This window comes from Engystomops pustulosus, chromosome 1 (assembly GCF_040894005.1).
Source record: "Engystomops pustulosus chromosome 1, aEngPut4.maternal, whole genome shotgun sequence".
Lineage (NCBI taxonomy): Eukaryota > Metazoa > Chordata > Amphibia > Anura > Leptodactylidae > Engystomops > Engystomops pustulosus.
This window is the reverse complement of record NC_092411.1, coordinates 35,761,692-35,789,407: the sequence shown is the minus strand read 5'-3', so window position 1 is coordinate 35,789,407 and position 27,716 is coordinate 35,761,692. Positions and strand designations below refer to the sequence as shown.

The 27,716-nt window shown below is 40.4% G+C and overlaps 1 protein-coding gene across 3 annotated transcripts in view; it reads right to left on the bottom strand.

Annotated features, from left to right (window-relative positions):
• The window catches only part of LHFPL2 (LHFPL tetraspan subfamily member 2), a 78,305-nt gene that overhangs the window by 10,356 nt on the left and 40,233 nt on the right, over positions 1-27,716 (bottom strand). For 2 of the 3 annotated variants that reach the window (XM_072137815.1, XM_072137824.1), the window contains one exon: positions 6,983-7,666. In XM_072137815.1, the coding sequence (XP_071993916.1) occupies positions 6,983-7,403 (421 nt within the window). In that variant the 5' untranslated portion in view covers positions 7,404-7,666. Of the gene's footprint in view, positions 1-6,982; positions 7,667-23,306; positions 23,409-27,716 lie in introns of those variants that run through there. The other variant, XM_072137834.1, reaches the window with a different exon arrangement.

Sequence of the window (27,716 nt, the reverse complement as noted above, 5' to 3'; positions counted from 1 at the left end):
GAAGACGTTGCCATAAGTCAGAAGCTTCTCCCATTTCTATGTAGTCTGAATCATTCATCAGACTTGTGACTTGGAAACAAATACACAGAAACAAACGACCTGATGAAGTTGTTGGCAAAACTTTTTCTAAGCCACATCAATGTGGACCAGGAAGAATGTTGGCTCTTTCGCAATTATGTAGTTTATTTTGTACATACGTCATTGATATATTTCCATGAAGCCTTCAAAAGATGTGTCAGGGCACAAGTTGGATCCTGCAACTGACGAATTCATGATTTCTTCTGTGCCCAGAGGTCAGATGTTTAACAGAAGTTCCTCAAAATCTGGGAAAGCGAGCGACTGTTCCCAGAATTAGGAAAATACCTGATTGATTACCAGCTATATTCTTTCCGACAGACAGAGCGCCGTAATTGTGGTCAGGGAAAGAGGTCTATAAACTATGTAACTGAATGCCAATGTACTTCTAATACACAGTGACGTACAATCTGCATCTTAAGAGTTGGCGAATTGTAATGTATCACCTTATATTGTTTCCACTGACTGATTATGAGGACAGCCATATTATCTGAGGTGGAGCTAATGAGCAATTAGAGTTGAAGGGGTTGTCCAGGACTTTTAATTGATGGTCTGCAGTATACAGAGCAGCTTATGGCTTCATGCCTTGTGTATATGACCGGGTGCTTTGAGCACCAGGTGTTGATCATATATTGATAAACCATCAATTATAATATCTCCTCTATAGATATTGGTGGCATGCTCTGTGAGACTAGACAATCTTCAAGGAAACCTGTCAACAGTTTTGACCATACAAAGCTGCTGACGATGTTGGGTGGCACCCCTGGAGATGTGTGTAACCATACCTCTGTGTTTGCTGTTGGTATCAGGAGAAGTAAAACCTTTAAATTCCAGGATTGTAGCTCTGGTGCACAGGTGTACTGCTGTTCAGGCGCCCCCCCCCCCTTCTTCAGTGCTTCTGTTTAAATAGTACAGCAGTTTCTTTCGAGTTTAAGTGCTGCAGTACAATGAAGAGATCTCACAGAGCAGACCGAATCCAACTACTATTCTGAAATATAAATGCATTTTCCACAGTCCTGTTACTACTAAAACACACAAATAAATGGTAACACAGATCCCCAGAACCAATACCCAACGCTGTCTACAGCTCTGTAGTGTCAAAACTGTCATATAATCTACAATAGAGTTATCATTCAGTATTAAGCGTAGTGATAAATTTTGTGCACTATAATACTATACGGAGGAGTTTTATCGAAAATACCAAAGCAAAACTATGCTAGTTGCTCATGGCAACCAATCACATCTCTGCTGTCATTTTCCCACAGCAGTTTATAAAATGAAAGCTGAGCTCCGATTGGTTGCCATGAGCAACTAGAACTGTTTTGCTCTCAGACACTTCAGATAAATCTCCCTCTAAGTCCACCTTAAGAAATAATTAACTTTCCTTACACTAAAACAATGCATTTGCTTGCCTTTCACAGAGGATAAATTCAGTAAACCTGTAAAGAATAGGCTATGCAAAGAAATTCTTCAGAGAGAACACCACCTCAGTGTATACAAAGAGGGATTATATTTCACTACAGTAGTGAAGGTCGACAATCAAATGATTTCAGTGCATTTATCTCTTAATATGATGGCATGATAGCAGCATAAATGTATTGAAATGGCAGATCGGACAGATTATATTCCATTTTACCAATTCATGAGTGATGAATTATTCACTTTTCATCACTGGATTGGGACCTGAATGGTCAAATATACGACCCCTTTATCAGTGACCCGTTTTTCATTTTGCCACATGGCTTGGCAGCCACTCAAATGAATACGTTTGCGCTGCAATACAAAGCATGTTTCCCATAAGACGAATGCGTTTAATTGGAAACGCATATACGTTTTGGCCAAACCCCCTCCACTTGCATTTTGTTTGTGTTTAAAAACTTGACAAAAACACCACTTGGGAAACCGCTCTGACAGGACCTTATTGTACTGTATATCTATAAATGATCTAATATTCTGTGCCAACACTTAGACACACATTAGACTGGGTTCACATGGTAACGTGTCCTTACAACGTATGGTACAGGCATACTCCACTGCATGCTTATATGGCGGGATACGTCGCCCAGTGAAAACTACTCCCTCCTGAATTTGGCGCTCAGCAGGAGGGAGCTGGATGGAATGGGTGCGGTCACACATATTCATTGCATTGAGTTTAGAAACGCAGTGCAGGCACACGGGCGCATGCCATGATCGGATCACATATGCAATTTTATGAAAATGCATGAAGTGGGTAACCAGCACCCGGTGTCTTACATTTCCACCGGGTGCTGGTTATTGGCTGCATGCGTTTAGAAACGTAATGAAAGGAGTACGTGTAACCAGACTCAAAGGAATAGCTTAGTACAAACTTTACATCCTGTCTTTTTCAGTAGCTACGTTGTAAAGTGGTCAGACAAGGGCAACAACTATGCTTCCAACTACCAGTAGATGTTAATGGATACACTCAGCGTCTACATTGGCAGCTTTCCCGGCGTATGCCAAAAACGTAATGTGAACCAAGCCTTAAAAATCTGTTAGGGTGATGTCACACATGGCGTTTTTGGGCCGTTTTTAGTTAGTGTGTTTTCAGATCGTAAAAAACGCATCAATTTTTAAAAACGGATGCGTTTTCTTACGATCTGAAAACGCATCAACTAAAAATGGCCCAAAAACGGCCTAAAAAAGTCATGTGTGACATCACCCTTAGTGTTTGTCTTGTAAAATCATTCACATTCTGGTGACAAATACATGATCACTGGGGGGAGGGGGTCCGACAGATGAGATACTCTGATTTAATGCAACATTAGTGCACTAGCCCTCCATTAAAAGTCTGTAGGACCAATGGTGATAGTCGTCCTACTAGGAGTTTTTTGATAACACTGCATAGAATTGGTCAGCCGACTTTTAAGATGCCGACCTCCTTATCTTATCTGCCCCCGCTGCCAGTGATAATGGGTACAAGGCAGTACACAAATAGTTAGACTTGTGTCCTCCTCGCTGGTCAGTACAAAAATACAAATCTCAGGTTTCCACCAGGAAAATTACTACTTAGTGAGAAATGTGAGGAACTTCTCTTGTATGCAGACGTTTCATCATTTACTGCTATCTAGTAGGTTCTCTTATTTGGTAAATTCACATCAATCGTAAAATGTAAAACTTTCCAGACTCCGCTTCTGCTGGATCACAGGAACACAAAGAACAAACTGTTTCCATAAAGTGAAATGTGGACAAAAAAAAAAAAAAAATGACTCGAGACGTGAATGTGAAGTGCTTAGAAAACCCTACAAAGAGTCTCACAATGGTCTGGATGAAAACGCTTCTGTGCTTCGCACATGGGAGATCTTACCACTCAGCTGTGTTTACTCAGGGAGAGAAACCTAGATAAATAGGATGGCGGCTGCCAGGATCCTGACAGTGGGATTGTGGGATCGGATTACTAATTAGTGACCCCATGATTTTTCCTTCACTCTGATAAAGGCTAATTAACCCTCATTCATTGTACAAGTCAGTTCTGCAGCATGTGGTTATTTAACGGCCCATTGCACTGATTTTTATGTTAATCTACATAGGCATATACAATATTTTATAGATTTATCATATTAATAATCTGCACATATTAAGGCCACCTGCATATGTACCTACCTGTCATCGGGGTGTGAGATCTACTCACTGCCCAAGACACAAGCACTGGCAGGACCTGCAATATATTTTTTACAATCGGGCAGTTGGCTCATACATGGGTCCATGTAAAGTACGGTTGTGTGGCCATTCAGTGGCGTAATTACAGTGGTAGAAATCATAGCAGCTGCTATGGGGCCCACAGTGTCAGGGGGCCCCAGCAGATAATGGGTGCATATGCTGTATTTCATATTGCTGTATGTATGTATGTATGTATGTATGTATGTATGTATGTATGTATGTATGTATACTTTGTGTGATTATAACTTACCTGTGTGAGTATACAAATATTTATATTTTTTTAACGGGGGAGGAGGGCCCCATTCAGAAGTCTGCCATGGGGCCCTGCCTCTTCTAGTTACACTACAGTGGCCATTGATATACATGTGCATAGCACATGGGCAACTATGTTCACGTAGCCCAAGTCAGCTTTCTTTGCAATGTAACGCCCCTCTATAGTCCTTCTGACTCATTAGCATAATTTGAAAAGTTGATTTTAGAAGGAAGGAGGCTGTGAATAGCAAATATAAGAGGATAACCACAGTCACGGTGCCTAGATATATGAGTAAGTTTATCATGCTGGATTTTGATAGTAGATTTCCTTTACTGCATGCCTCAAGGTTTAATTAATAATTTCTCTAATTTTTCAGTAAAGTTGCATAAACACACAATCTACCATAACATGTGAAATGGTTCATGATCCTATTTCTGGAGATCGCTAGACATGTCAGCAACATGTGAGCAGCACAAACCACAGAGGTCTCTCCAATTATGTTACTAGAAGGAGAAAATGAGTGGGAGACAAAGCGGCTGTCTGTAAGATGTCTCTTCACAGCTAGATAATGTCAGATCCTGCTCCTTTGTGGACTTAATCTTATTAGGCCGTGCCATGTGGTAAGAGCTACCCCTCGATATGAATTTCCATAGGCATGCAGCTAAAATAGAAGCAGACTGCTATCATTTAAACATGTCTGTCATCAGCCTGAGCCCGCACCAAATCTCATTTCCTCCTGGTCCTCTGGCTTCCCTCAGGCCCGGTGACACCTGTCCGCAGATCACACAGTCGCCAGTACCACTCGTGTTTGTCCTCACACTCCAGAAGAACGGCTAGTGATAGGAGGACCTACTAATACTAACTTTTTCCAGATAATAACATGGCATTACTCGGATTAATTGCTACTTGGTCTGGATGTGCTTAGGAGTCCTGTTTTTAGTTAGTTTCTGTCAGTACATTTTTACATAAAAACAAAAAGAAGCATTTCTAACCCCTATATACACAAAGAAATCACTTGTATAAGTGGATTAAATAGTTTAGACAAAGATAGATCATCGAGTCAACATTTGGCAAGTGGACGCTGAGGGAAGGTCATGTAGAGAACATGGTGAGGTTTTATGGGGAACAATGTCCAATAAAGACATGGCATGTTCAGTTCCTCAAACAACATGTAAGGAATGAGAGCCTGGCAGATGCAGGAGATATCTCAATAGTTATCTTCAGGACTGCAGAAGCCTCTCGGAAGTTCCAGGTAAGTTCTCATCTATTAGGTAGATATGTGACATACTGCACATGGATACATATACACAACAGACAGGACATGATAGAAGATACTGTAAATAGAGATGGATATCGTATAGAAGATTATGATGCAGATACAGAATTCTGTAGAAAGAGGACTTAAAAGTGAACCTGTCACCAGGAATGGCATTTTTCAGCTGGTAACCGGTTCCAATAGCCTATACTATGTAGATTTTAAAAATGCCTTTGTCAGCATTCTGAATCATTTCAGTACTTTAGAAAACTGTATATCACATTACCTGGCCCCCTGCCAGCAGCGTGTGGCAAGTCCCAGTAGAAGGGAAGAGCAGCAGCCTTTGTCTCAGTCCCCTCTCTTCCACACACATCCAGCTCCCTCCCCCACCCCTCTACCTGTCATGTGCAGGCATGGGAGGGAGGGGGACGTGGAAGAGGTAGAATGCATGAGGAGACACACAGGCTGTAGCTGCCCCCTCCCCTGGGACTCACCACAAGCTGCTGGCAGGGAGGTGGGTAATGCAAAATAAAGTTTTATAAACTACTGAAATGATTCAGAATGCTGTCAAAAGGCATTCATAAAATTAGCATTTATTTAACCTGTCAGCAGCTAAAAATGACAGACACGCTATAATAGATGGATAAGATACATTATTCAGATAAATCCAATACTGTAGTTGTAAACAGATATTGAATGCTGTAGATAGTAAGTATGGAAAGATGTCTATATAAATCATTCTATAGCTAATGGTTAATATGTAGGTCAGATACTGTAATTAGGATACTATAGACTGTAAATAAATGGATATTAAAGATGGATAGAATACTCTAGAATGTTAATAAATAGAATATATTTATATATATACATATATTATACACATATACATATATTATACATATATACACACATACATACATACATACATACACTACTATATAATACTATAGTAGATAAACAGCTGCACTGTGCCCTGACGCCCCATACATACATAATAATCTTCTTTATGAAATCTGTATACTTGTGCTGTGGTTCAGCCAATTACAGTCAGGAAGAAAGCTGATGAGAACACAGGAGATTACCGCCTGCAAATATTGACAAGTTCCTGACAGGCAGCAACCGTTACCATGTAATAACCAAGGTGACCTTTGAGGTAAAGCAGGTAATAATCCATCTCAGAGAAAGTCCCCTTCCTGCTCTGCGCTGATACTATAGTAGCTCTAGGTGCTAAGACCAGACCTGGGAGATTCACTCACAACTCTACGAGGACAATTGCTTATACATCACATTCCACCTTGCTGAGAATGTTTGGGAATGATCTATAGCAAGTATAAGGTTATTTCTGTGTACCATGGCTTTCACTTCTTTAAATCTGTTCCCCTTTTGTCAAATAATTTTCTACATGTGGAGCCATAAAGGTCCACACACAGCATCTTCAGGACATCAGTACCCAATACATAACACATTTATATCTAAAACCTAAGGCACTTGCACATAAGAACATAAAAATGAATGAAAAAATTACCAAAGAGATATATTTTAGAGAAAAGTGAGAGGTCTTCAAGACAAGTCAAATAAAACTCAACCTGTATCTAGATAAAAGGGTCTTCAACCTGAGGTTTCCTAGTGCTATGGTTTGGCATGCTGGGAGTGGTAGTAGGTTTCACATCACCGAGATGATAGATAGATAAATATATAGATTCCACCTATTGATCACGTACCTGCAATTCCTTGTAGCAGCCCGCATACATTGAATATACTTTTTTTCATTACACTTTGCACGCACATTGTAAAGACCGAGACAAAAGCTACAATGCACAGGATGGATATCCCCACGGCAAGAAAGATAGCTGTAGCCTGCCAGAAACCACTAGCTATCTCACTGAAATGCTCGGCATAGGGACCACAAAGAGGGTCTCTCCTGAAGTACTGCACTTTAGGCACTTTGATGCAACGTCCATAGATGCCCAGTGTTGGACGATATGGCTCATGGTGCCCGCCAGTCCTGTTATCAATATCCGTACTTTTTGCTTTGCCGATCAGCCAGTCCTCGCTCATAAATGCTATAAGTTCTCCAAAGGCAACAACAATACTCAGAATAGTCCACAGCATTGAACGGCATGTTACTATGACATGACACATGGTGTAGACCACTGACTGCCCACAACCAGTGATAAACCAGATTTAATCACAGCAGAGTATTTTGGAATCCTTGGGAAAAAAAAGGGAAGAAATCCGTCTTCTTGAGGCTTTATAATCCAGTGGTTCTGTAATCAATGAAGCAGCTCACTCCTCCTCCGTCCTGTGCTTAGAAATCCTCTCTTCTAACATTCATAGTGAAACATGATGCTTCAATGTTCCAAGGGAGCTCCCAGGCACGGCCCACCGGGGGTGACATCACCAATCTAGCGAGAGAGACAAGAGATACAGTTCAGATTGATGACAGTTTCACCTATGTAATCTCTGCTACAGTTACTGCTACTCCACCTTGTAACCTTTGAACCCTTAGACGCCAGTAGATAAGAGGTCCATCAGTTTACTGGAATCTGAGTCAATTACTTTCCAGCAAACTCATTTTTATAACATACAGTTAAAGTTTCAGAAGTTTGTGTTCACCAGTTTCTTAACTCTTAACAAAAAAGACATTATAACCTCAGGGAACAGCTTGAAGAAGAGAAAATCCCCCAAAAATCACAATGTGTATCCTAGGTTGAGGGACATAAAGAAGAGAAATGCTTCACTACTATTTTACATCCCGATCAGTAGGGGACTTGTGTATCAGACCCCCACTCATCTCTTGTAGATGACGGGTCATAGGTCATCGGAATGTTAATCCCCAAAAAATCCCTTTCAAAGCTCTGCAATATCATTCAAAATCATGAATGCTTATACGTATAACATTGCATATTTTATTTATTTTTATAGCTATTATTTTATTATAAGCTGGCTTACCACACTTAACACAAAATATTACACATAAAAAAGCATGAGTGTGAGCGGAACCTAAAGCTACCCATACAATTATGATAGCTATTCAGTTATCCACCATTACGCCGAAAACCCCCCAATACACACGTTAACATGTATCCTGAAACAGGGAGAAGGTGGTAACTTCTAGCCACCCAATGACATATGGAGGCTTATTTACTAAGGGTCCGCGGCAGCACTTTCGTCAAACTGTTCATGATTTCGGGATTTTCGCCGCAGGCACAGGTATTTAGCATGGGATTGTGTTACATGCGATCGGATTTTGGCGCCAGCCATCATGCAACACAAATCCGGGGCGGGGATTTAACTTAAAAATTGTGTCGCAAGCCAAGCACTTACATGCACCAGGAAGAAGAAGGTGAACTCTGGCGGACCTGAGCGGGGAATCGACAGATGCAGGAAATCGGGCGCACGATCTGAATCGCGCACAATCTGAATCGTGGCACAGTGCATTGTCGTCTTACAATGCACTTTCGGGATCTCCTCCGGACCGAGTAAGTAAATGTGCCCCATAGTGTTAGTGTAAGGCCAGGACCACTACATGGTTGGAAAGTAGGTACACAATATGGGCACTGCCCAAAAATTCTGATTAATGGCCAATCCTCAAGACATCGCGCCCACAATGAGATGTTTCGGCCCAGCAAAATACAAACACAGAGTAGGGAGCAGTTGACTCCATGCTGGGTGTAGTGGCTGAGAGCTGCAATTGTAGACATGGCTCCTGATGAAGCCTGTAGTTACAGTATCATTGAACACTACGTTACCCATGAAAGTATACCAGATTAAAAAATTTTCACAAGGGCATATAACCTTTGTAAAGTCCCTACTAAGTAGTCTTTGCGTCAACTAAAGAAATATGACCCGGTGTTCCCTACATAACGTAATGTAGACTAAAGAAATGACAATTTGCTAATTCTATAAAATAGCTGTAAAGCTACGATTAAAAATTATTTTTTTTCATCTTGCAGACTTCCAGCTGTTGGATGGACATCAATACTTCATTACTTTTCCTTACTACTCATCGTCTCCACAACAACACAGAGAATAACAGGAGCCATGGTTGATGTGAAGAGACATTGTGCGTTTTATGTGAACTGCTATTTTCTGGGAGATGGAATCAGATTTATGACACACACTTAGATCACACTTTTCTCTAGCATTACAAATGTGTGTGAATAATACAGTAAACTCGGCCAAGAACATATTACTCGGACTCTGCATGATGACTCTACAGACTATCCGTACAGTCACAGGTACATGCTACAATAATCACCAGAGTGCAAGTACTATCATTTACAAGGAGAATGCAAACTATCCCTTCATTGTTTACTACAGGGGGATCACATGTGAGGGGCAAAGCACCAACAAGAACGTGTGATCATTCTCTGCTGGAACGGAGATGAAGCCACAGTAGATAAACAACCAATGTATCCCCTGCTATACTCCTATGGGGTAGACAAGAAATTTCTTTTACAAATTGTAATAGCACTATAGATAAACTGATATTCTAAAAAAAAAAAAAAAAAAAAAAAAAAAAAATAAAAATAAATAAATAAATAATAAATAAATAAATAAATAAATAAATATATATATATATATATATATATATATATATATATATATATATATATATATATATATATATATATATATATAATAATAATAATAACACAACAAAAAATTGCAATTTTGTGTATTTTTCTTACAAAAATGTTCCCTTAAAACAGTTTCTCAACTTCTGCTTCTAAGAAATTGAAATTATCTCAAAAAGGTCTAAAATTAAATGATCTAAAAAGATTTATAGTGCGCCAGTGGCCAAAACTACTGCAGTTGTTAGCTGCCCAAAAACCATGCAAACAATCGAAAGTCTAGATGGGCAATAACGCCTCAAGCTGGCCTGCTCTGCTGTTGGCAAAGTCCCCATCATGCCCACTTGACGTGGAGATGGCGCAAAGTGAAAAATAAAAGCAATTACTGGCATTTCAACATTGATTGCAATGATTTAAGGACTTCTATGCCAGTTTTCTGCCATAGAGTCCCTGATAAATGTTCCCCACAGGATGTATCAGAAAAGCTCCTAATCAGCAGTTCCAGAACCAAAAGTGGAAGGCATCTTGGTGTAAAACCGCTACAAATTGAATACTCAAGCTATGCTGTGCAAAAGGTCTTCAGCATCAAAAAAAACAATTATGAGCCGAAAAATCAGATGTAGTGCACATTGCGTTCTTTCAGCAGAATCTACCAACCACCTTTAGCAGTGATGGCAAACCTGCCCAAACTACAACCAGAAGCCACATATTTTTCACAAAGTGCAAAATGCCAATTTAAAGTAACTTATTGTTTCTCCTGTCACAGGTTTAAAACAAAGTTTCTAATCCAATGCTCCTCCTGTCACTTTAAAATCGTGCTGAACATGGCACATCCATGGCTGCCTGTGACTTCAGGAGGGCGTCTTGGGTCCTGAACAGTGACCTTCGTGCTGGGTGATGGCCTGGGTGCCCACAGGGAAGGCTCCAAGTGCCTCCTCTAGCACCACACCATAGGTTTGCCACCAATGACCTATAGTGTATGTGGGTGTCAAGGGCCAAAAGAACTGGGCATCATGAATTTCAACATGTCTGATCCTTAGCTCGCAGAGGAAATGAGCCGCTACTAGATAAATCTGGTACTGGCTTACTCCCTCTCCCCACAAAACTAAACATGGTTTATGGAGATTTGTGACTATTTGCCATGGCAAATTAGTTACCTCTGATGATATAAAATATAGTGTTAAGCCCCTTAAGTTGTTACACCTTGGATGAACTTTTTATCAATTTAAAGTTGGCTAAACACATCAGATAAAATTGCCTGGAGCTGCCGAGTTTGGCGGGATTACACGATGATCTAATGTGTATTGGCCTCCAAAATTCCATGACATTACATATCGGAGGGATCAAACAACCAGCATGTTTGTCCCAGCAAGACAAAAGCCGACAAAAAAAAAATAATAATATATATATTATATTATATTACTCTGTTCCACTCATTGTTTGGGAATATGTGAATATATTTACAGCTTATGTCAGAAGAGTGAGGACGATCACCCTTAATAAGGCCATGATGGGCTTCAAGCGCTGTGCCTAGTGCATCCTTGACAGGGACTTATCTGACGGTCTCAGCACTTTTATGGAAATGCCTCTCCAAAAATTCATTATTTGAAATTGTATTCAATTTAAATTCCATAAAATATTCATTGTTCCATAGCTTGTTTGTTGTGGGTACAAACATTTAACCCTCCCCCCCTACAGACAAGTCAAAAGAACCTTCAAAAACATTCTTGGTTTTAAGATAAAAGCTCCACACAACTCACATAACAAGAAGTAATGTATTTGTGCTACAAAATCCAGAAAACTGAACAAACTCAACAAAAACCCTTTGTAGTAAAATGTTGACAAGGAGCAGTGCTAGGTACATATCAGTCTCATTACACCAAGGACAGATAAAAGAAGATAAGGTACAGTAACACAGGGACAGATTTGCGTGGACAAGGCACAGGAAAAAAAAGTTTGTGTTTACTTTTCCGGGTGGGAATCTTCTGATAAGACTGCAATGCCAAAAAGCTTTCTTCACACTGTAAATGACGTAAACACAACATGCTATATCCATGCCTATCGCACTGACACAACAGACATGAAACGGATGAACACATGTCAGGACTAGGTTACAGTGCCCAAGGTTTATATTACAAGTACAGCATAAATAAACAGTACGATGGGTTTGTTAGCATGTGGGAGAGCCTGAGGGTCACAATAATTAAAACGGGAAGGAAACCAAAAAAAACTTGTTTTAAGAAACTAATGCATTACATTAACTCATTTGTTAAATGTTTATATTCATTGGTAAAATTATCCAGAGAACAAACTTGAAGATCTTGGACCCAAAGGATAATTAGTTGGGGGATGCCGTCACCAAGGTCCCTCTTACACAACTGTTGAGTGGGTGAACCAGTCTTATGAATGCACGTTCACATCTACTGGCACATGTATATTGGGCAACAAACGCTTGTTTAAGGGCTGATCACATCTTTTAAATAATATGCAATATATGCATTGATAGGGGCATAATTGTATTGGCAGGGGACAATTTGTTAAAGGAAACCTACCATCAGGAGTACACTAAGGTATTCCTGATGGTAGATTCCTTTTCCTCTTCTAGGCCTTACAATATCGTAATCTAATCTTTTAGCCCTTACTAACTGAAAGCTTTATCTTTCCTTTTTGTATATGAACTTTAGAGGCTACAGGGGCGCGGAGTAGCCCGTCTGAGCGCCAGGATATAAAGCTACCTGTAGGCTCACCTCCTGGCGTGTCCCGGCAGCGCTCTTCAGCCCATGCCTACCCATGCACGGTAACTTCCGGTTCTCTGTTGGAGCTCCATATAAGAACTGGAAGTTTTTGCGTATGCATGGGCAGAAGAGACATAAGTGCTGCAGTCACGTGCCAGGAGAGGAGACTTCAGAGGCTACTTCCGCCTCAGTAGCCTCTGAAGTTCATTTACATAACGGAAGATAAAGCTTTTAGTTAGTTAGGGGGGAAAAGATTAGATAAAGACAGTGTAGGGCTTAGAAGAGAGAAAAGAATCTACCATCAGGAATACCTCGGTTAGTGTACTCCTGATGGTAGGTTTCCTCTAATACAGCCAAAAGTTTGCATCACACACCGAAAAAGGACTTTTGTAATACAGATCTCCCCATTATAGGGCTTTTGGGAACTTTTAAAAGCGATAGAAAGTGCACTGAGGCCTTACTCTTCTAAAACAGTACCACCCTTTTCCACAGATTGTGTATGGTATGACAGCTCAGCGTGTCTCCCACTATGCTACACTACTTTTACAGCCTCAGGAATGGTCATCAGAAAGAAAGCAATATTCCTGGATTCATTTACCAGAGAAGTAGCACAAGGCTATTATTCCTTGGAGGAACATGCATTGGCTGGGACCTTACTACGCGTTGAAAAGGAAACTAAACACTGACACGTAGAGAAACCACACAATTGTATTGACGGAGAGCAGGGCTCACTGCTGGGACCGGTTGATTATATTGAGCCTGCTTTGGCTCAGTATGGGAGCTATGCTTTATTACACACAACGCTTGAGTTTCCAGGAAAGCAATGTGATTCTTGAAGACAGGATCCTTTCACATCAGGAACTACGAAGACATTAATACAACTTGTCATTGATTCTGAATACCTCACACAGTGCTAAAATTACATTCCTAATAGTCCTGAATTTGTCTTCGTCATTTGATGGGAAACTGGCAAAACTATAACTTTTCTCATTGCCGAGATGGCTATATTTTGCATATTTTTCACATAATTGGACATTCAATATGTAAAATATCTCCTAAGTGGTCAAATTCAACTCATATTCCGACGCTAGACTCATGTTGACTTTTCTGTTAAGGTGTTCTCCCATGATAATGGATGCCCAGATCCAGTAGAGCCCAAAGACCGAACATCTCATTGCACAATACATCCCTAATATTTACACTTCAGGTATCTCAGGAGTTGGTCCATTCCAGGAGCTTTATCCAGAATTACACATAAAGAATCAAGAATAATATGGCCCTTTCAGGACAAAACTAGACTTAAGGTAAGTAGAACATATACCAGAAAACTTTTACATTACCTACAATAAGAAGAGAAAGAAAAAAAGTATTACTAGGATAATCATATTTTAGGCATGTTATCTCATTTCATAGAACAAATAAAAAACAAAATGATAAAATTATGCTTTACCATGAGCACACATAGCTCACTCACAAAACCAAAAGGTTGTTCAAATGGCAGTCCTCCAAATACTTTTCTTGTAAGTCTTGTACTTTTCTTGTAAGTCTATGTGAAGAAAGTGTTTACCGACTATTAGACTGACTCATCCTGTGCTTTGAATATCGCAGTGACGCAGCAGCTCAACATAAGCAAATACAAGAAGAATAAGACTAAAATATGCATACATCTTCATTTAGTCATGTATTCTTTCTTGGTGGACTGTTCCTTTGAATCATGTATACGCTTCGATCTACCTCAGAGAGAACGGGTGTTGTCTACACAAAACATGAGAGCGGCTCTTGTCCTTCTAACAAAAAGAAAGTATAATGGATGTGTTCCCAGACAGAACGAGCTTCTGTAATTACTTCTTCATTCACAACTTCATCCAAAGCAAATGAAGAAGACCAAAAGAAAGGTGGATTACCAAAACAATGGCCCTCCTGAACAAGACAAGTCCCACTTATCCAAGGGCAAAGAAGATAAAAATAACAAGACACTACCAGACAAAGCCTGTACAGGGGAACTTACCCATGTCATCTAGGGATGGTGACAGCCTGACACATATTTACTCTGGAAGCCCAAGTCACTTAATTTTGTTAGATATCAAAATGGAAGAGGTTTTAGAATGGACTGAATAAATTACAATAGTTCTAAAAACAGTCTACTTACAGTCTGAAAAGAGCAAAACACTCCCTACCCGATCTGCCACCAATTCAGGTCGAATGCTGCCTTGGTCCGTACAAATTATTACTTTGTGGTTTCTCTTGGTGCACAGGAAACGGCTAAAACACTTTAATAGGTTTTGGATCTCCTCCTGAAGCAGACAAGACCAATGGTTTTCTTTGTTTACCACTTTTCTATACTACTTTTCTAGTCTTATAAGCTTGAAAAATGGTCTTCGGAGGTCAAAACAACTTCAGATGTTAGGCATAGATTCTCCAACACTCTGCGATTCCTTGTGTAACATTACTCCATGTGCCAGGATATCAGCAGTGGCAGCATTACATCCACCAATCAAGTGTACTGTTGTGTCTAAAATGATACAATCCAACACGTCGAACCTGCCTAATTTTGCCATCTCTACCGACCTACATACACACATAGAATTTGTTCATCCATTGATAATCAATGGATAGAATGTGGCAAAATGCTTTACCACGGGCTCGGATACAGCAGTCATTTCCATGGCCCCGTGTGTGATTTGACTGCCAGAGTAGCAAATTTTAGAGCAGGTCCAATTCCTTCCCATGTTTGTAACTTGGCAATCTTTCCTCACACATCATGGACCACGAACAACAGATTACAAGTCAGAGAACATACACAGTGTGCAGGTAGACTTATATTTTGAAACCCTGTACCCTAATAATGCCTTTGTATCTCTTTTTATTGAATCCAGGTATTGAAGTTTAGAGGGGACACCGGAAAACCTCAGAACCTCAATGGTGAGGGAAACACTATAAATATGTGTATTTTTTTTGTAAAACCGTTTTAATAATAAAAAACTTTGCATAGTGCCAAACATATTCTGCAGCGCTTTTAATAATAAAAACAAACAAGATTTATTACAAGAGCTTAATAGAACAACGAGATACTGAATAATGTAACACAACTAGAAATGAAAGCTGCATTATATCCTGACCTTCTAAGCAGCGAATTACAAAAGCCGCTCTGCCAACTGAAGTACAAGAAAGTCTATTGGTAATAAATCAGGACCATTTCCCACGTTGTCAGCATATGGCGCAGGGTGGAGCCACGGTGTACTAACCTGAACCCAAATTCCAAATATATGATTCAGCTGAAAACTGTCTCAACTACCGCTCATCTGTGGAGCTATAGCGAAAAGAATCGTAGACAAATTTTCTAGGTCTGTAAACCAGAAGAAATTTAGCTGGAGTTGCAAGTAACGATTTTCATGTATGAGAAATCCATACCCTCATAACAAAGCAATCGGATATAAAAGGCAAAAAATTCTCTAAATTAATGATTGGTCAGTAGTCGGGGGGGTCAAGCCCTGCTGCTTCAAAACTATTGTTTTATGAACAAAAGAAAACAGAAACCTACAAATTTTCCAATCTATGGATCAGACTTAGGAACTGTTATTTACCACTGGTAAGGCAACCTGAAATGAGGAGCAGCATGTGATACTACATACCAAAAGTCCACAATTTGCGAAAAAGGAGCTATACGACTGGTAATGTACCCAGTTTGGGAATAAAGGGAACCTGTCAGCAAAAAAAAAAAAAAGACCTAATAAACCAATACCAATATATTGACAGACATCCAGATCATGTTTCTTTCATGGCCCAGGGTGGTGACATCATCCAGAAAATCTACTTTGAAGTAAGATGTAAATTGGTTGTATAAAGTCAAGGAGGTGGATATTTTAACACTGAAGTCATGCTCTCTCTTCCTCAGAAAGTCCCTTCATTGTAATTGATAGTCCTACATCATACAGTCTAATGCATGATATCAATCACAGAGGAGGAGGCGTTCAGGGCTCCCTACCTTGACTTAAGTGTTCAATTCTCCTCCTCCTCGACTTTCTACGACCAATATACATCTCACTCCAAAAATCATTTTCTGGACGATGCAAAAACAAAACTAGAACAGTTTGACAATATTCTGGTATCAGTTTAATAAGCCAATTGGTGATGAAAGGTTCCCTTTTAAAGAAGTCCCTGTCAATAATCAGTATGCCCGGAAACATTGACAGTTTTAAGCTGCGTTTACACAAGCGTTTCCGGAATCAGCAGTTTTATCAGAGAGTTTCAGCAAAATTTTACAGAAAATTGATTAAAATCTGACCAGTCGGTCAATTTTTCACACATAATTTTGATCAGTTTTGTAAGTATTTTTTACTAGTGTAAAAGTGCACTTGTCAGACATTGCACTTGTCGGTCACAAAAGCAAAGTATGTTTTTGTTTCTTTTAACACACGTGAAGTTCTCCACAGACAAAACATGTGAGTGTATAATTTTTTTTTTTTTTTAAACAAACAGACGGAACATGCCTGAAAAAAAACATTGAATATTATGGGACATATTGGGACAGTGTGTATTGAGATTCCAGAGTGACCCAAACTTGGCTTAAAACTTATTTATTGCTGTGCTGGTAAATTTTATTCCAACATCTCATAAAATTATGAAAAAATTAATTGTATAGGATACAACCAAGTTATAATAATTTGTGTGAGGCAGCCGCTAAGTATATGGAGCCATGATGAAAAATAACAAGAAACGCCACTTCTCAATTTAGAAGAAATTACCTTCCACCACAAGACTCCAGCTCACTTTCATTTTATAAGTGAATTATATTTAGGAAATGCATAGAATTCAATTTATGTCAGTCTCAAAAATTTGCAAGTAGCTGTAAAAGGTTTTCGCTTCACAAGGGATACGGCTGGCATGGTGTAACTCTAAAAGGAATTCACAGGCTTGGAAAACCCTGAAAAACTAACCTGAGAACTTTGAGAAGGTCAGGACCTGGTATGAATAGAAGCCTTTTTCTGTCTACCCTTCATAAACCAGGACTCATTAAGGGTTACTCTTTAACCTCCTTAATCCTCAAACTTATTGTCATGGGTACATTTCAAAGTCAAGATCTTCTCAATTTAATAGAAGGTCTTTGAACAGACCATCCACTTAAAAGTTGGGTCTGCAACTTGAGGCCCCACAAGAACATGACCTGTTAATTTGCAGGCATTTTTAAAGAAATATACTGTCTTCGCTGGACTAAACATGTCCAAATACACTTTATTTAAAGATATTGGTGGACTTGTAAACCCCATCTCTGCATCCTTTAACTATCTGCTGGTCGCAGGCACCTCATACATCTATTCACATCTAACTAAATAAGAAGGCATCTCACTAGGCTTTACAGTGGATGTGGTTGAAGATTGACAAGACTTAGTAGACCAAGGAATGTTTGAGCAAACTATGGGCAGTGCTAGCTTAAGCTCTTAAGTCATAACTTTTACTGTGTTTACATGGGAAACTTTGCAAGTTAAAAAGATCAAGGTTTAGTTTTTTACATCGAAAGAGTCACTGAGGTGGAATGAAAGTTACGGTAAAAGAAAACAAGGTGCCTGGTCAACTCAAATCAATATAGAAAGGCCGAAGTGGAAGTTAAATTTTAGTTAAAAAGGGTTGTCCCGATGTTTTACAACATAAGGAGCACAAGGCAAAGAAAAAACAATGAATAATGGGTTTACCATCAGTCGTTAAAAACCTAATTAAAAATATGACAACTATGAGCAATTAGTCCTTATGTCCATGAAGCTCAGCAAACAAGCAGTACAAGCTTCTATCCCTGGCTCAGATTACAGTTTTAGGGTCCTATTCCTGTCCCCTATTACCAAGGGGGATTACCAAGTATTACCAACTATTTCACCATCCACTTTCATTACAGGTCTTACTTTGATGCTGTATCTGCCATTTTCTCAACAAAATATCTCTTATGAAGTAAATCCCAATGTTAACCACAGATTTAGGAAATAAATGAGCATTATTAAAGAGGACCTTACACCCCCTTCATCCACTCCAACTTTTTGCATTCTTTTAGATGCCACTATCTTTGCTCTGGCATAGTTGGAAATATTTTTTAAAGCCCAATAATTCCTCATTAAGTAATGGAATAATTTTAGGATGGGCAGAACATGTGAACACAAGGTCTCCTATCTGACAAGAGAGCCTACGCCCAATTAGCCTACTGCTTACTGAAACTAGGCTCTACTACTGTCAGATGGTTGGAGTAGACAGCCTGGATCTACCTATCTGACAGTAAAGAGCTGAAAATGCTTATTAATTGCTTTAGAGTAGTGGTGTCTACGGAAATAATTGACCATAATCAGTGGAACAATGCCTAAAAAAACAATATGAAATAAAAGACTTGGTTGTGAAAGGTCAATTAAAAGTCACCCTTGGTTGGTTGATGACCTGCTGGAGTTATGGAGTGATGTGACAAATACTAATCTAAAAAATTCAAAAAGTCACTTTTTCCCCGACCTTACATTTTCCTGCCCATGTCGTTTTTCTTGTGAATAAGTCACTATTCCCTGATGATTGATAAACAATATAATCAGGATTTGACTCAAGAGTAGACTGCACAGGTTGTCGGATGACATAATCCAGAAGTGGTGTATGTTTTGTGCACCTCTAATCCCAAAACTGGAAGAATGAAGTCCTGTAAGTCTTCAGCATTGGAACCCATGTATTCTATGTGTAGGGGTCGTGGGAAGGACTGGTGAGGAAATAAGAGCATAAAGAGGTAAACAATAGTTAGTTATTAACCAAATCAGCGGGACCCACCATGTCACATGCAGATCCTCTGTATGACACAGTGACATATAGCATAAAGAGGGCTGTAAAAAGATGACCTGAACTTGGGAAGTTGTTAATGGAAATTGATATGTCCCGCTGAATCACAGACTAAGACTAACAATCGCTAAGCAATAAAGTCATAGTTAAACTGTACATGTGCCTGTGGGGAAGTGATCCGTCAGACAAGCTGGAAGATTTACTCCATGAAATCCTCAGGGAGCAATCATGACTCAGTGCTCGGCTAACTCACACTGCAGACATCTCTCAATCTCCCCGATAAGAATAAGCAGACCGATGACTGCAGCTTGTACGGCTTAATACAATGATGTCTTCTATAGTGATGTAATATGATTACTTTGGCAGGACATGGAAACTGAATATACAGACTGTATCAGAAAAAAACAAATGCACTCTGAAGAATAATCCCCCTTGATGTCTTTATGAGTTAAAGAACATAACCGATGGGGAAACTAGTTAAGATACGCTGTGTGCAGACTGTATAGGGATCAATGATCTGGAATCGGAGAAGTGGTGCCCATCTAAAAGTTATATTTGCGGTATCAACACATAGAAACTCAAAACTATTGAAATTGGATTGGCAATTCATTGGAGGATTGGCCTAAAGACCTGTCACCATTGGAGTGACAGCCGCCTCGGCCAGTGTCGCACTAGCCAACATCTTCCGCTCAGGCTCTGTTCACATCTCCGTTAATTCTTCAGTTATTTGCAACTATTTTGAGGCAAAACCAGTAGGGGTCAACTCAAAAGAACAGGTACAAGCAGTGGTCGCATATTAGATGCTTTTGCTCCTTTAAAAATGCACAATGCGGATAAATCCGCACACGGCTTTTCTCCCCCCACCCTCAGTCTTGTCCACTTGTTGAAAACACCTGAAGGAAGCTCATGTGTCCGGAGCCCAGTAATCCTATACACACTGCTGATGCTCCAGTCATATGCCACTATTTTATTACTGAAATCAGACTCCTTCTCCAGCTAATAATACTCCTCAAAAAGGAAATACCGTAGCAATTTTACTCCCCTGGAATAAAAAATTTGTGTGATCTCCGGGTACAAGTCTTTCCATTATATCTTCCCTCTATATCAGTGGTGGCGAACCTATGGCACTGGTGCCAGGGGTGGCACTCAGAGCCTTTTCTGTGGGCACTCAGGCCATCAGCCCAGGTCAGAGTTCACCAAACAGGTTAAAATCCATTGACTGTTTAAAACTGAAAGAAGTGCATTATCTATGGAGGTCCTCCTGCTGGACCCACCATTCTTTCTAAACAGAGAGACCCTGGAGAGAAGCTACAATGATAGAATGAATTTGCCCACTTTGTTTCAACTGTATTGGTGACCTCAAGGGGCCGATACAACTAAAGTAGTGGAAGAACAGGTAGCAATAAATTACTGCTTAAAATGGCACGTTGGCACATCGGGTTAAGTAAGTGGGTTTTGGTTGTAGTTTGGGCACTCGGTCTCTAAAAGGTTCGCCATCACTGCTCTATATAGTAACTGTAAAGACTTGTACCTGTTTTGAATGTTTGACCTCTCCTGGTTTTGGCTCAAAATAACAGATTCAAATAATTGAAGACCTAATAGAGATGTGAACTGCGCCTTAGCCTGAAATGATCAGTTACTGATGCATATGGGAAACTAGACAAGAGACTGCAAAAGATCATGTGCCCCCATTTTTTGTGCATACTTCATCTACAAGGATGTATGTGTAGTTCATCTGACCAGAAAGTTGACAGGTTTCCTTTATATGCAGCTCTATAAAGACATCTTATGACTCTGCACACTGCAAATTGACTATTCCAGTAAATAACCATTAAGATGCTTATAATCTACGCAGAATGCGAAGACAAATGACATACAACCTCAAAGACACGGAAAAAGTTCATAGCTAATCCTCCTTGTACTCAAGATAACGCAGTAAATCACAGACGGATAATAAACCTTCACTGGAGGTAAATCTCCAGGTCCTCGGTGTCCTGTGTAACCGGATGAGTCACTATGACTTGTGAGAACATCTGCTGCTAGGTACAAAATCCTGCGGTTCGGTTTCTATTAGAGACAAGGTTTTGTTGACAAGTAGACAAGACCTTCGCCTCGCATGTGCCTAAATAGTACCCAAAATCTGTGGTTTTGGACATTTTCTCTGTAACTTACATGCACTTTTACTTATGAATAAGATAAATGATCTTTATTACACTGAAACAAAAAGAAAATTACAAAAACTACACCAAAAAATACATATATATATATAGCAGAGTGCAGACAAAATTTAAATTCTGTGGTATCTGTAATAAACCAATTGCCTGCAGTTAAGCTTACACACATTGGGGCAGATGTATTATCGGGTATGCAACAGAATTATCTGATGGTGGGGTTTTTTTTGGTGCTGCACGCCACATAGTTAAATATCATTAGGCAGTCCAACATCGAAATGAAAAGGCAGTGGATACATCTAAAAATAGTAAAATTGTTGTGTAGGAGGAAATGCTTAATTTCATGGTAACATTTAGAGGACACTTCTCCTAAAACCACACATGCCTAGGTGTGTGCTGAACTACATTTCCTGGTGTCTCAAAACCCATCAAATACTCTGAGAGGGATGCCGTGCCCATCGGCAGAAAGAAAGAGAGGGCAGCCCCGCCCATCGCCAGAGAGAGAGGGCAGCCCCGCCCATAGTCAGCAGAGAGAGAGAGGGGGCAGCCCTCACCCAACCTCAATCAAGAGATCCACCAAGCCAAAATGCATCCAAGAGGGCTGCCCAGCCAATCAGCATTCAAAATCAGAGCCAATGACCCATATCAGAGCAATTTGTGTGAAAGGCGTGCCTGGAGAGCAAGAGTGCCCCACAAAATGCTGCTTTTACTTGTGGGCGATTTGGGATCTGGAAGACGAAGAAGGAACAGCACAATACATTGTCTAGAGCAAAGGTGATTCCGTATTAGTTTATGGGGATTACTAAAACAGACATCATGAGCTTTTCTACATCTTTACAGTAATATTTAATACGTTAAGAAATAAAAATAGATCACATAAAATGCATCACATGTCCCTACATGAACTCCGCTGTGGTTTTCAGCTAGAACACTTATAACACAGATGTAGCTATCAAAGTTTATTGCACCTATAACACCACCAATTTGGTTTCCGTTGTTTATCTAAGAAAATTATTTTGAATAATATATATTATCTTAAATATTAACTTTAAAGAACACCTGTTACCGCTCTGACTTGCAGTATTTGAAAAAGGCATTTTTAAATGGCATAAGATGTCAGCTACCTTGTGTTATTGTCAGGGCTCGGGGTCTGTGAACCCCCAGGACCACAGCGGACACCTGGGATGGGAATCTAAGTGGCACCTGGTCTTCATAAGAGCCTGGCGCAAATCAGGTTGGTCTTGCTGCGGCGTGGTACCACCAGGTTTTTCCACAGACGCGACTTGTCCGAAGCAAGAGGTCAGGGCAAGCAGCGAAGGAGTGTAATCAGGATCGAGACGGGGTCAATACACAGAGATAACTCACAGGGAACAGCTTTCTTTGGGCATGAGCACAAAGAAGGGGCAGGAATTTATCTTGGCAGGACGCCAACCAGTGCCAATTATTGTCGCGCTAGCCCTTTAAATCTTAAAGAACCAGCACGCGCCCTAGGAGACGGGAACGCATGCGGCGGACCACGGGGAACGAGGAGGCAGCCACTGGAGCAGGGAGAGGTAAGTTAGCAGGCAGGCTAAGAGGGCAGAGAAAAGCACACAGGTGCGCCTGCGACCCATTTTGCAGTCCGCCAGGAAGGGCACTTCGAGACTAAGCAACATCTATAGATCCTGATTGTTTTAAAATACAAACATAGTAAAGACAGAGTCTTATAGCAGCAAGATCTTAATAGTAAGTATAGGAAAAAATACTGAAAGGAAAAAAGTCTCTCACCTCCAATAAACTTTGTTTTTTCTCATGTACAGAAACGGGACTAGAGATTTCTGCCCATTTTCGGAACATTAAGTTCCCTCTAATCTTCACTTTTATGCAGTTTCTTCTCTGCAGTCTCTGTCTATTAATTTGTCTCTGAGTATGAAGGTGGAGACCTAGCTGCTGTGACTCTCTTCTCCCCTTCCCCACTCCTTAGAGTCTTGAATGTGACAACTGAATTAAATGAATTTTGTCCTCCTAGAGAGATAAACTCAAAGATTACACTTTTAAAAAAATAGATTTATAGGAAAAGAGCGATTATGATAGACTAAATTGCCTTTTTTTTTTCTCCTTGTTGTTTGAAGGGTCCTCTAACAATACACTGGTGACAATCCCCTGCTACTAAATGCCCTAGCAGTTTCGTGAAAATCTGTGTACCCCGTAGCTGGGTGGGTGGGAAATTTTGGTTCCCCTTCTAGAATAGAAGGCTTGCAGAAGAAATTACATAAAAAAAAAAAAAAAAACCTTTAACGTTTAAGTGTTATAATTTAAGCTGCTTATTTGGAAGAAATATACTTGACACAACAGGAACCCAGACCCTGGATGGAATGTTTCACGGATATGGTTTGATCCCATAGGGTCAAATAAAACAATAGCATTATGAGCACAAACACACAGTGTGGTATTATTTCATATGGTCTTTAACGAGGGGCCAAAGTAAACACTGCGGGAACCAGCCCAGTGGTGCATCGCCCTGCTCTGTCCTATGGTGATATTTCAATAGAAACGCTACAATTAACAAGTCACAAAAACCTTTATTTATTTTTGAAAAACATGCCCGGAAAAACAAACTTCTTTAGAAGACAATAATAGCTAAAAGTCACATCACCAAAAGGGAATATATAACTTGGGGAGTAGTGTGGACACACAACTAAAAGCCTCCCTACTCTACCCCCGATACACATTCACGAACAGCTCAGATTAAAGTGTATTTAGCAGCGCTAAATAAAGAGATTATTATTTGTCACATGCCACAATATCTACTCAGTGATGAATAGCAGGCGTTGAATTGATCAGGACTGTAATTCAATGAGTGTCAGTAATTGCCCTGGTGTAAAACACAAAGCAATGAGCCTTTTAGATCTAACAAAGTGAGAAGTTCATATTTCCCCTGGCATGATAGGACACGTAACACCAAAGTTATGTAAACAAGGAAACAGACTGTTAAAATGTATCATGTAACAACATTTGTAGTATAGAACATATGCAGCATAACTGTGGACAATGACTCTTCAACAAGTTCAGCAAATGGTGCTAAGATGTTGAAGGACAGCTGCACCTTCCCTTACTGATAGGCACTGGACCTTGTCCAGGGCAGAGCAAGGCCCCTTTCACATGGACGCTGGGGGAACTTAAGTTTGTAGCCGGATATACATCCCCATAGATGCCTATGGCACCCCGCCACAGGACAGTGAGCACAAACGTCTGCCACCGTACCGTGCATGGAAGAAAAATAGCGCATGCTCTATCTTTGGCTACATTCACACACATGTATGGGGGACATATATACGGCCGATATACGTCCCCCATACACTTCTATGGGCTCACAGCCCTGTACGGGAGCGTTACGGTGCAGAACACGTGCGGCACCGTACCGCTCCGTAGCCTGGGAAAAGATAGGACATGTCCTATCTTTTCCCGTGATACGGCGCCGTGAGCTGTATCTTCCTATGGAGAGGGGCGGGAGTCAGCAGCGCTCATCCCCTGCTCCTCTCCGCAGCGCCGATGTATGCCCGCCGTACTACGGTACGGCGGGCATACATCGTGTGAATGTAGCCTTACTGTGTTTACTACTAGACGCCATGCCTCGCTATGGAGAGGGGAGGGGTGAGAAGAGCTCATCCCGCCACCTCTCCAGCATGAGGCGGTATGCTCACCTGGGCGAGGATACGGCCATGTGAAAGAGGCCTAAAACTACCAAGAGCCCTGGGCTGTATGAATATTATAGCTCCTACAAGTCTGAAAATCACTTCCTACATATCGAACAAGAATCAGCTTCTTGAAGAATGTAGAAGTGTCCCTTCTGCCTACTTTCAATTTGTGGTTTTAGGACCTTTGGGAGGCTTGACTCTGGCTCCAGAGGAATAATAATAAATATCTATTAACATAGCGCCATTATATTGTGCAGCGCTTTACAAATCATGGGGTACAATTACAAACAAAATAAGACTTTGCAAATATAACAACATAGTCATATGAAACAATAGTGGACTGAACCTTGCTGTTTTGGTGGTAACAGGCTATCATCTAAAGGGTATGGGGGTGCCCCAATTCACGCACAATAATGGATGTGAAGGAAAAAGTATTAGGTATGTACAAAAATCAGAGTGTGTCTTGCCAAAGGAATGAACGAAAAGGGTGTGGAGGGGGATTTTCATAATGTGGTCACATATTTCTAGATCTACAACTACCCTAATAAAACAGTGATGTCCAATATAGATCTTTTCTACATATGCAGCTGATTGTATCTTGGAGAAGGTCCATTTTTGTATATAAATCTTAAATCATGTCTGGAAAACATGTTAAAAAGAAATGCACCATTAAACAGTTTGCATACAACATAACCACACAAAAAAAAAATACTAAGAGCATAACCTTTCCAGCAAAGGGAATTTATCCAAAAAGATAAATGTTCTGGCTTCCCGAGCAGCAGACACAATAACTGCAAACAAAATCCATGAGTCAGCGTGTTGACTCTTCGCCAAGAACCTCATCAATGATCTCGTCCAACACACCAAAGAGGAAACAATCTCTTATCAAACTGACAAGTATATAGAGAGTACACAGAACCGTTACTTCATCAGCGCCTCATTAATTAGATCATTATTACATCTGTGCAAATGTTATGAGCTCTAGCAAGTGTCCCAAGTTCTATGATGAATAATTAAAAAAGGTTTTGTAGCTTAAATATAGTTGTAACTTATGTGTAGGATAGGTCATCAATACTGAATTGTTGGGGGTCCAACATTCAAGGTCAGTTCCTCATCCATCAGTTGCTTCTGACTGCCTCTGGTACGCTAATGTTACTCCCATGTAATTCCCTGGCCCGGCCTCCACACGGATAATGGAGCAGATCTTGTGGCTCCATTCTGTGAGCTGTACTGAAAGTGGTCAGGAATCCGTGGATCAAAGCAGTGCACCAATAACGGAAAACAATTGATTTAATGTTGACGACCTATCTTATGGAACATCCCTTAGACTTGAGATAGGAACTTTTTTATTCTTACTTTAGTGGCACTTGTAACCCCCATCTAATGCCACAAATATCAGATGAACATTGGCTGAGCCCGCTAACTTCCCAGGGACGGGATGGCCATGAAATGTGTATGGGGGCTTTGATGGTTCTCTCCCTGCCACAGATGTCGGAGGAATGAATGATCAAGCAGTTGGATTTCAACATGCCTGTTCCTTTGGTTTTTAATGAAAGGGGATCAACCTTTATCATAAATGTGTGGCTTAATCCACAAGATATGTGTACACATGTATGGAGGGTTTGGGAAGAATATCTGAGAATCAGGTGGACATAATTTACTACATAGTGCCAGTTTTACAGAGGTTTGCCCATCACAATATTTTATGATCCATTTGGCCCATAAAACAACAAACAAAAACACACCGCTTACTGGAGGTAAAAGCTCACGTCATGTATGACTAGACTGCTGTAGCAACGTAAACACTTCTATAGGTAATCCATTATCTATTAATGAAGACAATCACTAGCAGCCAGATCAATCACCAGTGGCTGCGATCATAAAATACACTGATGTGGGAAAACTGTTTAAAAGGGTTCTCAAAGATTGAAATATTGATAGGTATATTAAGGGGCCGTGGTGTTCCCATGTCTTCTTCTAATGATTACCCAGAGATTGGAAAGTGCCGAGCAGGGCAGCCATCAGGAAATTCGGGGCCCCATACAGCAAAAGTGTCTGGGCCCCAACACACCCCAAAACCGAACAAGCCTCCTGCCCCCCGCAGTGACCTTTCACAAACAGGGTTTGAGGCCTGTTGCTACGACAAGGCACACTCTTCTGGTAGATTGCCAATAGGAGTCATACTTTTGGTCAAGTATATTTATTATAGTGCAAATATGGCATCAAAAACTAAAGCATGGTGAACAGTAAACATATAAAAGTGTTTAACAGACAACATATAACAAATATAACAAATGTGTACTGCGGCTGTAGCTCCATGTATGGCTGTGTACTGCTGCTGTAGCACCATGTATGGTTGTGTACTGCCCCTGTAGCTCCATGTATGGCTGTGTACTGCCGCTGTATAAAGACTATATACTATAGAGACAGGGCCTCCCCCCCCACCCCAGGATAGAAATAGGGCCTCATCCCCCACCCCAGGATAGAAAAAGGGCCTCAT